At 34.4% G+C, this 12,406-nt stretch overlaps 1 protein-coding gene across 1 annotated transcript in view; it reads right to left on the bottom strand.

Annotated features, from left to right (window-relative positions):
- The window catches only part of LOC134841631 (uncharacterized), a 38,578-nt gene that overhangs the window by 25,358 nt on the left and 814 nt on the right, over nt 1-12,406 (bottom strand). The window contains exon 2 of the mRNA XM_063857662.1: nt 11,417-11,759. Coding sequence (XP_063713732.1) covers nt 11,417-11,759 — 343 coding nt within the window. The remainder of the gene's footprint in view (nt 1-11,416; nt 11,760-12,406) is intronic.

The following is a 12,406-nucleotide window of genomic DNA, read 5'->3' as shown; positions in this document are numbered from 1 at the left end:
TAACGATGTTTTTTCACTAATATATAGTTATATATCCATACTAGAAAAAACAGGAATTGAAAGTACATCACCAGTTCAAACATCAAGACACACGAATGTAAGAAATGAAATTACCGCATTTTCAGCATTTTTAAATACAATCCGTGAAAATTTTTCAAGCAATGAAATTTCACAAAATGTTAAATACGATTTACAAAAAATTTTAGCATGGTTCATAATTGATTATTTTACACACAATATTGATTTAATTGCACAAGCAAGAAAAAATTTTAGACCTCAAAGTACCAATGACGACACTGTCATTGCAGAACAATCAGATTATATTTGGGACCCTGAATGGTCTCATCGATTATTTCTGATCATACCAAAAGACATCTCAAGTCAAGCAATCAGTACAATTTATATTCACAAAGACTATGTAAAGGTATTTCCACTTACAATAGATGCAACACCTTTAAACTATAAATCATTTTTACCTGATAGAAGACAAAATAATAGCTTAAATTCAACCCTTGTATAACAAGAAAATTTGAATGGAACTAGAAATCTTACACAACAAGATATTCAAACACCATCACGTTTTGTAAATGAAGAAGTAGTTGAAACAAAAGTAACAACTACACAACAAAGTATTTCACCAATACATCCAAACCTTACAACACCAAAACCTAAAAATCAAACATTACCACAAGTAACATTGCAATCTACGGTTAAACCCTCGGTTGCTCCAAAATATTCACATATGGATTATCAGACATATAGACCAATGACAAAACCAACACACAAACAGAGAACATTCACCCGAAATAATTTCGCAGAACACAAAAGGCAAAATCGTTTATTTTTACAAAAATCGAATTTTCCAATAACATCAACAAATTCAGTAAATTTCCATGACTATCCACATCCCTCTCAGGATCATAGTGAAAATTATCCATTTTTCCAACAAAATAGGAATAAACAACAAACACCATTTCACACATCAAATTATTTATCATCAGATGATGACGATTATTATCAACCAGATATTGGATAGCTAAATTCGGATTACCCGAAATACTATTTACAGATAACGGCACAGAATTTATAAAAAATGAAATCATCACATTATGCCACCTATATAACATCAAACATAAACCACGTACATCTCATGCACTATGGACAAATGGATTAGTTGAAGGTATGAACCGTTCACTACAAGAATATCTTCGATGTATCATAAATGGAAATGATACAAGATACACTGAATGGTCAGCAGATGTAAAATGATTCCCCTGATCTTAAAATTCACAAATCACAACAACCCTAGGAATGTCACCATACGAAATGGTTTTTAATCAAAAGCCACGAAAACCAATTATGTTCACAGCAAATGTCCATAAAAATACACAAGGATATTGTCCACCAAACAAAGATTCAATTTGTTATAATCTACCATTACATACCCATGATGAAGACCACTTTCATCATCCACAAACTTTAAATTAGCTTCCGGTACGCATACCGAATGGATTTTAAATAGAGATAAAAAACATAATGAAATAAAACAAAAAGTAACAAAGAAATTGTTACAAAGGCAAAATATGAACAACCAAATTAATTCACGCTTCATGCCAGCCACCGATTTAAAAATTGGATTATTTGTTTTAATACCCAATTTCAATTCACAAAAAGGAATATCCAAAAAACTACAACCACTTCCAAAAGGACCATATCAAATAATTGATAAACCTACTGAAGTAACATACAAACCTACTGATTCCAGCAAAAAAGAAATCATTCAACACCGTAACAACCTCTTACCTTATTATCCAAAAGAATACGCACTCCGCGAAATAACTCAATTAGATTCTTTCACTGGCTTACACATCGTTCAAAATCATTCACAAATAGAACAAAATCAAAACATTAATACCACAAAAAATAAAAATACAATTCAACAGCAAAATGTAGACTCTCAAAAATGAAACACACCAAAACCAAAAACATCTCAAAAAGAAAAAAAAAAGAAAACTGTCAGAAAAAATCTTACCACAGGATCAACAATAAAAATCCGAACATAGAGAATCATCACTTCTTAGAAGTCAACCACGAAAAAACTATAAGACATTCATTCCACAGTCTAAAATATTAAAGAAAGTTGAATTTCAGAAACAACTTTAATTTAGATAACCGTAAACATTCTCTTTAATCACTTTAAACTTTCACATTTCTGTAAAACATGCTGAAAATAACCTCGATCAATTCTAGTTCAAATTCAGCCAAAAGAAATCGTTCAAATTGCCACCTTTATATCTCTAACACAAACTCATTAGCCGATAGATATTAATCTCGAGGCATATCTATAACTATATTTTTACAACCTCCAGGTCAAAAATAAGCAACTTGCTAAAACTTGACAACTAAAATAAACACTACTTCAATATTATAACCCTCCCCTATCAGATTATGCAAAAATCAACAATTTTTTCCCAACTCAGACCTCAAAAGTCCCCCAATCAAAAATAACAAATTAGCCTAAAGTAAAAAAGACCCATGATCATTTGGCCTAAAGTACAAATATTTCAAAGATCCCCCCACTTAACCAAAAAATAAAAACAAAACTATGAAGACCTCCCGAATACCATAAAAATACATCCTCAACAATTTTTGACAAAACTCAACCCACTTGTCAAAAAATCAATAAATAATCCAACCACACTTGAATTTGGCCTCAATACTTTAAAAAACATTCGACGAAACAAATCATTTCTCAACTGCTTCTTTCCATAACAGTTGATCACATAAAACAAAAACTTGTAAACGTCTCCACAAAAATTTTCACTCTATTTAAGTTTTTGCTATTCTTTTTCATTGAAACTTGTGAATCTCTAAAAATCCTTTCTATAATTTTTTGCAATCTTTTTAAAATTTTTTACTCCCTATTTGAAATATATCTCCAATTTTCCCAAATCCTTGACCACATCTACAGGTACGAAAACATAAAATCTATTTAAATGATACGAACCAATTTTAGTCGAAAAGATATTTTTCTTTTATTCATAATTTTTCTCACATTTTTAATATCCCTAATCATGACAATGTGCAATGGTATAAAAAAGGCAATAGTCACATTCGTCTTAGCAACTATTCTTTTGATACTTTTTTTGAAGAATTTTATAATAAACATAAATTTTCCCAATAAGAATTAAACACTCAAATAACTTTTCGAAATTGCTAATGAACCAGCACCAAACCAGCCCCCACCAACAACATCCCAAGAAAGTTCAACAACACCTACAACTACCAACAATCCCCCACCATCAACACGAATTTCTTTTCAAGACAATCCATACACTTTTGAAGAACGACACGCACGATTATCTGAACCCATAGATCCAGTTTATCGCCAAGCACCTTTAAGTGAACCAACATATAATTTATACCCCACCTTGCAACAAGATCTTAATCGAGTAAGATATATAAGCCAAAATCAAAACACACTTGAAATAAATAGACAAATCATACACCCAAAACGAAAAAGAAATTTTCAAACCTACAGAGTTCATTTTAACATACTCCAATCACCGACACCAACTACCTCAGAACTTGCAAGTGAAACACTACCAGAAACTCCCACATTTTCTTCACAACAAAGCATCTCAAATATCCCATCAGATTTTTTAGGTTCAACTCCAACATCAGAACAAATTCGAGAAAATCCTTTTAACCCCCCAGACACCACCGAACGACCACCATATTGGGCAACACACTCATATTATCAAGGCGAACCAAAATTAGTGAACGAACCAATAGATATTTCTTCTGATACAACATTATCATCTCTACCAGAAACACTTTCACTTCCATCAACACCATCTTTAAGTCAAATTTCACCAACACTTTTCCCCCTAAATTTCCCCACCAATCTCGACGCCAGATACCAAGAACAATCATCTACAAATACCCCCTACGTTTAGATTGGAATACCTTCTTAGCACCTCCCCCACTATTTGGACAACATCAAGAAAGTAGCCGACTCCACAATTGGGCACTAAATAGATTACAGTACAGACAAGATATTCACAAAGATATTCAAGAACACATTCAAATACTCCAACAAAATAGTCTCCAATTAAAATTTGAAATCACAGTCAGACTTAACAATATTGTTCAACACCCTTTTCCCCTAAGACCAACAAATATAACAGCTCAATCTTTACCTCCCCATTTATAACGACTGAATTCATATATAAATACGACAGATATACCAAAAACACAATTGGATATATCACTTTTATAACTCATATTCAGGATTATCATACACATGTATATTCTAAAAATATTAACATTTCAACACATCCTGTTTCTTATTTTTTCCGCACAAAACAGAAATCCATCTCACCGCACAGGACTTCAGGATTTGTTAGTAACACACTACGATTGTGAGGAAAATGAACCAAAAATGCTACACAAATATGCAACAAACCAAGCAACACAATGCGAAACAGAACCACAAGCTATAGAAACTACAAATGTAATAGCAACATTGTATTCAAAAGCCCGAGCAACAACAGTCACAGGATATAAGTTTACAGCAACATTTTCCGAAAAGAAAGTACATTGTTCACAAGTTTCCAACGGAAATAAAAATCGACTTGATCACGAATCATTTTACCAGAGTAACATAGAAAGACTTTTACATCTAAGCCCCGACGATTGTAAAAACGAGTTACTCAGACTAAATCTAACAAGAAATAAAAACACAGACAGAAAAATAGTAAATTTTCAAGTCTTTGCCGATTCTGTACATCAAGCAGAACTTGAAAGATATCAAGGACATATTAAACTAGACGAAAAATATCCATACAACGGCGCACACGGACGACTAATTTATGATTTTCACGACAAACACTGGATACCACATATTGGAATAAATAATCTTTCAAACTGCAAAGCAGATACGAAAAATAAAGGATACCAAGAAATAATGTTTTTTGACTGGAAAACACAACTCGAAAAAATACAAGAGATTTAAAAGATAATACAATAAATTATCAAGGCATCAGACAACCTTGCAAAAATGACCAAGGCTATTGTGACCCTACAACAAGAACATAAGCAACAATTGTTTGGTTTCCCGAAGACACTTGTACAACATTTCAAGTAGCAAAAATCCACGCTCGAATGATAAAATTCCATGAAAAACATTTTATTGAATCCATCCCATTTGACAATGTCAATCCAAGTCCAATACGAAGCCGCAATGTTAAATTTAGAAACATTCATAATATAGAAGAAAACAAATTAACACGCTTTCAAATCTACCACGAAACAGAATTTGCATGTAGATATCAAAATCCACTCCTTAAAACACAATATTCCGAAATACTTGTCGAATACGACGAAAGTTTCGATATGACAACTGGAAAATTAAAATACACCACTCATATAACACACCACCCTCTCAATGAAGGAACATCTTACATCCCAGTAAACCTCCTAAAACACAGGAAATCCTGGTGGAAAAGTCAAACCACGAGACACTAAAAGCACAAGATTACAAGAGTTATCACTATTGAATAATACATATTTTGGCGCAATACACTATGAAATCTAGTTGGATATGAAATTAGACTACACAATTAATAGAATTTTTCAAGAAATGTCACTTCCAGAATTAGAAACACTACATCAACTATGTGAATTAGAAAGAACTCAGATTCTACAATCACTCGCACTAGCAGTTCTAAAAATACCTTACGCAGGATAATAATTATCCGGAGAAAGATCAAACTTCGTTGACTATGAAGGAAATATTTTATGGTTTTAAACTTGCACCAAAAAAGTATCACCATTATATTTTTGAAGACAATCTTTGTTACAAAAGAATCCCAATATTCTATAAAATTAAAGTTCATTTTGTTGATACACTTTCAAGACGAACATATTTTTGGGATACCGCAGTCCCATGTGGATCAGAAAACAGCCACAACGTCGTACAATTAAATCTCGACGAAGAAAAATACTACCTACTAATAAAATGTCAACATTAATGCAACCATTAAAAAAGTTTTCACCTGAAAGTATTCGAACTATTGCTCGAAACCTAATATTGATCTACAATCAATAGGAATCTACTCTAAATCAGATATACAACATGACATTCGTACACAACAATTTCAGGAACTACTAACACAAATGGACACCATACAACGACAATCAATAGATCAAAATTTAAGAAAACTTGCAGAAACCGCAGGATTTTCGGACATTTATACACAAGACTACAGCGGATGTTTTAAATACTTTAAAGGTTACATATATTTAAACGGTTAAATATATAGACCACAAGATATCTCACCAATAAACATTTTTAGTTTTGTAACCTTAAAAAATGAAATCCTTGCCTTTCTAGGATGGCCATATTACATCTTAGAAAGATTGACTATCTTATACGCTATGTTTAACTTTATTGGATTTTTTTTCTCATTATTAAAAGGAATCTATAACACATGTGCAATACATACACAAGTAAACCAACAAGCCAGCGTAGCACGCATATTACTTGATGGATTTTTTGGAATATTTTCATCATCAATAAATAAAATCCTCTTAGACGCACAAATCAAAGAATACAATACAAAACAATCAACAAACCCGAACACATGCGACGAATCAAACAATAAAACAAATGCATTACCCACAGCACCACACTTACCAAACCTCCATCATAACCATCCATTATCATTAGTCTCACGAAATTTTAGGAACTTAGCAATCACAAACCCCCCAAACATAAGACCAAGTCACGTACAAAGCCCTATTCAACTTATAGTGACACAACACCCCCAAAATGAACAAATTATTAAACAGCCCCATACCACAACTTTTCAGTCTCAAAATAATCATTTTTTCAGCCCACGATGAGCAGACAAATTGGATCACTCCACCGATCAAACTCCCACCCTGCCAACCTTCAAAATCCCATCCATATTATCCCACTTTTTGCTTTCCGCCACCTGATTCACCACGAACTAGTACATCATCAGGCATGAATTCTGATACTAACTCAGATATCACAGTTTTTCAAACAATATCACAATTTAATAACTCCGATGTAGAAACTCCCAATGAATTTGCAGACTCCGAACCATCCCCTTCTACCCACACCCAAACCACCTCCTCAGCCTTCTCAAAACCCCCTTTTCAACCTATTCAACCTCAAAACCAATGTACATCTCCCTACACTCCTTCTCAAGTGATTCCAACCTACTCCCCATTTCATAACGAACGATCCATCAACAATTCCCTAGAGAATTTTCAAGTTTCTAATGAATTAGATAATTTTGTAACATTACAACAACAGTTACTATCTCCCCACACTCTCATCATTCACCAACTATCATAAACAATCACATCATCAAATCCACCAACACCTACACCAATTTCAGATAACACTCCATCACTCGCTCAATCATCCACATCAACAGAAACATCCACTAGTACTAACCGAGCTTATGGAACCTTAAACGAAAATTCCCAAATCACCCGTTTTCATCCAAACCCGGAACCGCCCGAGAATATATTAACCATCCAGACCACACCAATACTACAAATTATCTTCAAATAACCCCACCTTTATTTCCCCAATATTCACTAAATCAATCCTACCCTAACCCTGAACCACGTCACTTTGTAGATGAACATGTATTAATACCCACACTTCATTGGACAGCTTATTATAATTTTACTAGCCTCCTTACGCTACCACTCTATAACACCACAAAAGATATTGAGAGAAATAAGGACGAATTATTCAGATTAACCACAGCACTCTCACCCAGACAATTTACATACGTAGGATATAAGAAATTACTAAAAACATTCACTGCACCCGAGCTAACGACTTTTCAATTGAATATTATGATATAACATCATTAGATCTAATCAAGACCAATTTCTTGACGACGATCAGTTTGCTAGCCCACAACTAACAGAGAAATTTTTCATAAAAACACCTTACTTATTCACACTTAACATACTAGATAAAAAGCATGATCACGTTATTTCAGAAGCATTATCAGATATTCAAGCATACGAATCATTTCACATTTCACAAAAAATTTCAAACTTTTTCACTAAAATTTCATTTTCTCACACCAAAAGAACGTGTTTGCACTGTTCACACGAGATCATGTTACGAACTAAACAAACGCACACCTACACATATTATCGATTTATCCAAAATCATTTTCATTTACACACACCATCGCGACAACCCCACCACAGATTTCAGTTTATCAATTCTAAATACACATCACCATTTTTTCTAAACTTCACGTATTGTATTAAAAATACTAACCTTCAAGGCATCCTCCGGAATTACGACCCGATCACCCAGATGTATATATATTGTCCCCTCACCAAGGCTTTCAACGACGAAGAAGCCCGTCCCCTAATAGTCCCGCATGAATATATTCAACCTATACGAGTACCCATTTTAGAATTCATCCACAACACTAAAGACAATCATAAAATTTACAATCTAATCCAGATCACACCTCATGAATTTGCAGTAGGCACCGAAGAACTAAAAACCATAAAAGCACTTCAATTGCTTTGGCCACTGGTGCAAACTAAAAATATCATACACATACTAGCAAAATTACTAACTACATCAGACGCTATTCACAATGTTTTCCCGCACAGATTTTTCCCCGACGACTAAGGTAAGTATGAATTTAATATTTTAAAATCTAACTAATTTAAAATAAAAACTAACCATTCTTTATAATTAGTTTACATTTTCTGTAGTCTTCACCCATGATCACCTACAACAAGAAGAAAAAAGAAATAAAAATACAGACTCTTTTTTCAGATTGAACTCTATTAAACCTATAGCACTAAATGATGCAGTAAAATTCAATTCGAAAGCAATAAATTCATCTATAAATTATTTCCCTAAATGTAGTAAAATTCAAAAAGATAATAATCAATTTATAATTTTCAATCCCCACAAAGCAGTAAAATTTAAATTTAAAGTAGTAAATTTATTCAAAGAAATGCAGTACTAACCTTTTATATATCTTCTGTTCACCCGCACAATAATTCTATCCACAATCGCACAACTCGCCCAGGAAGAATTGTTTTAAATAATGAATTTAAGTTTTATTTTTGCACTAACAACAACTCAAACAAGCGATAACAGGTTTCCAACTTTCCTTTAACCCGGTTGGAATGGAATTATATAATAACCAAACTAACCAATGCAGTTAACTAAACACCATAAACCACAAACTAACAGCATGACTAAGAAAAGAAACCTACGGTACACAAACCGGATTAAACCAGCTTAAAACTGGATAATTTATGCTTTTGAAGACTATTACCAAGTCTAAAAAAGAAATCATAAAACACTAAAAAGTCGCAAGACAAGACCAAACAAAAAAAATTTGACTTATGAGAAAAGGACACAACCAAAGTAACAAAAGGAAAACTATAAATAAAATAACAAAAACGTTAGCACAAAACAGGACCCCTTAAAAAATCAGCAAGAAATCATACTCCCACTCCTGGCCTAACCCACCAGAGAGGACGTCCTGAGCATGCTCTATAGCCGGCCTAACCCACCGTGCTACATCCACGCTTTGTGACCACATCATATTTTTGACAAGAGGTACTCAAGGGTGAGTAACTCTTAAAAATAACTGAACTAAAACTAAAACGCCTTTGGGAAAACAATTAACCAAAATCACTACTAAAAAATAGAATTAACAAAATTTTATAAAATGTTAATTATAATATGCAATACATAGATCGCGAACAACCGCAAAGACGAGCATCCAAAGACTAGACGACAACATCACACTCAACCTACAGAATGGCTAAACACAACCTACATGCCGCTCACAATCACGACTCAAAAAAGGATTTAGAGTACGACTTGACTTCGCAGAAAAGGACTTCATTGAATCAGACCAATGACCAACTCGATGTTCAAGTATACGTACAGATCCGAGTTACAAGGCATTCCCTCCAAACACGATCTTCACGCCATTCCCAGACAAGAGTGATACTCGATCAGTTCTCCGCCCAAGCAGAACAAACAATCATAGCAAACCATTTTGAAATCAGATTGATTTCACCGGCGATCGCAGCCATCGTCGAACAAACAAACTAACAACTTCCTATCGACGACTCCAGCTTCCTGGAGCTTTCATCTCCAAGAACAAAACAAGAAATGATGCTCGCCAAATACCAACGACCATCATCCATTTTCATTACAGATAGAAGATAAAAGATTCAAAACTCTGTAAACCCCGGATGGGTGGAACCAGATCTAAACTACTTTTTATTATTGGTTATAAATTGGATTTTTTATCACTATAAAATATTTAATATTAACCAATCATGATCCATCTAACTAACAACCCACTTATTTATAAGTGCTGAAATTACTTGTAATTTCAGCACCAGAGAGGTTTGAATTTAACTTAGAAATTAGTTACCTCTCCAAGAGACCTTCTAGCAATCGCAATAAGCCAGTATACTCTAGATCTATTGAGCCTAGCAGAGACTAGTTAAACACCCTGAGACTAGTAGATATAAGAGTAAGATTAGGATCGGTATTAGACTAAGAAGTTGCACGAATCTATCCGGCCGAAAATAAGATAGCGTGACAGCAGACGGTGTACCCTATCCGAAATTACTCTATGAGTTAAACTTCGGTCATAACTCATTAGGCAAATACGCAGGAGTACATACCGGCTACTGAGAAAAAGAGACTGTGTCGACAACAGAAAATTATGAACCTATCATAGTTTATAGGCCACTTAAACAAATTAAGCGAGATACAATTCAATGTTTCGTCAGCTATTTTCAATGCGCCATGGCAACCTTCGTATAATTATGAATGTCAAACGCACGCATGTCTATTAATTAGTGCTACAAACTAGATAAGTTCACCAGTCATTTTTTGTTTTTGTTTAAACAGAACTACTGATTTATACGGAACTATTTGTAGCTGCACCATACTGGATCTCAAAAAGGCTCTGTGAGATACATAAAAAATGCTAGTCAAACCTTTTCTATACCATGAAAATAAACCGAACAAAACTTAAATCATGTATCTTTAATGGTAAATTTTGAAAATTTTCTTTTCTTCTAGACCAAAAACTGATGATTGCGAGTTAATTTCTTTGTTTATAGGCGCTTAATTAAGTGTGTTAAATTACTTTATGTTTCGCCTAAAGTTGCTAATGATTGATAATCATTGGAAAGTTTTGAAATTTTGATTTAGTTATGCGCAGATTTTCAAAAAACGAGAGTTCCAGATAATTTTTTATTTTTTTTTGGTCAGAAAGTCTTAATCATCAATAAGATTGCCAAAATTATCCTAACAACCCGTGGGAAAACCTTGATAAAACACGGTCACCTTGTTATTCTGTGCAGCATCTTTGAGTTGAAGTGCAGAATACTGCTGCTGCTTCTGTATCCCACGTTGAGCACATATCTGCGGAAGCCAGCGGGGTACATGATGCCATAAAACCCATGTCTGCACTCCATTTGACCTCCGATCGATACGTTCATGCACACCAAATCGAAGTATGGAAACAAACCCACCAGTCCGTCTCCTATTTGGAGCGTTTCCTGCAGCGATGACACCAAACACTCGTCAACAATCAGGCCGATTTTGCGGCCCAAGAAGTATTGTTTGTCTTCCTGCTTCAAGTAATTTTGCAGAGTAGACTTGTCACAATCAGCTATCACAATTTTCTCTAAATGCAAAACAAAAGTTTTGGTTTATAATTCAATTTTTGCGAGCAGCAATTTTATGCGGGCGATCACTTCGATACTATAAACACGCTTTTTTCTCAGAAAACTAACAAACCAATAGTTAAGTGAAAAGAAGCAAGTAAGGAGCAAGAAATCTGAAGATATTTTAATGACAAAAAACAAAATCAAAATAGTCACAATCCAAGTTCTGCATCTGCAAGAACTAAAAAAAAGCAGCTAAAAAAGGATTATCAAAGTCTTCATGCCATTATCGTCAAGGGGAGGAAGGTTACTCGGTGGGGGGGAGGGGGGGGGGGGGGGGGATGGGGGGTTAAACTAAGATGGGAGGGGGGGGGGGGGGGGGTAAAATGAGAAGGGGTAAACTGGAGGGGTGTAAATCATAAACCCCCCCTCCCCCAAAGTCTAACAATAAATAATCCACCCTAAGGGGGGTGCAAATGGTGGTTGTGGTAAACTGGCAGGGAGGTGGGGGTGTAAACAGGGAGGTAAACGGGGGGGGGGTAAACAAGGGGGGGGGGGGAGCGTAAACAGGGAGGAAGAAAACAGGGTGTAAGACAAAAAATTTATAAAAATTGAAAGTAAAATGTAAGATTTTATGAAACCTAATACGTTGCAACTGCACTAAACA

This window comes from Symsagittifera roscoffensis, chromosome 3 (genome assembly GCF_963678635.1).
Source record: "Symsagittifera roscoffensis chromosome 3, txSymRosc1.1, whole genome shotgun sequence".
Classification (NCBI taxonomy): domain Eukaryota; kingdom Metazoa; phylum Xenacoelomorpha; order Acoela; family Convolutidae; genus Symsagittifera; species Symsagittifera roscoffensis.
The sequence above is the reverse complement of the archived record's forward strand: the minus strand, read 5'-3'. Positions and strand labels throughout refer to the sequence as shown.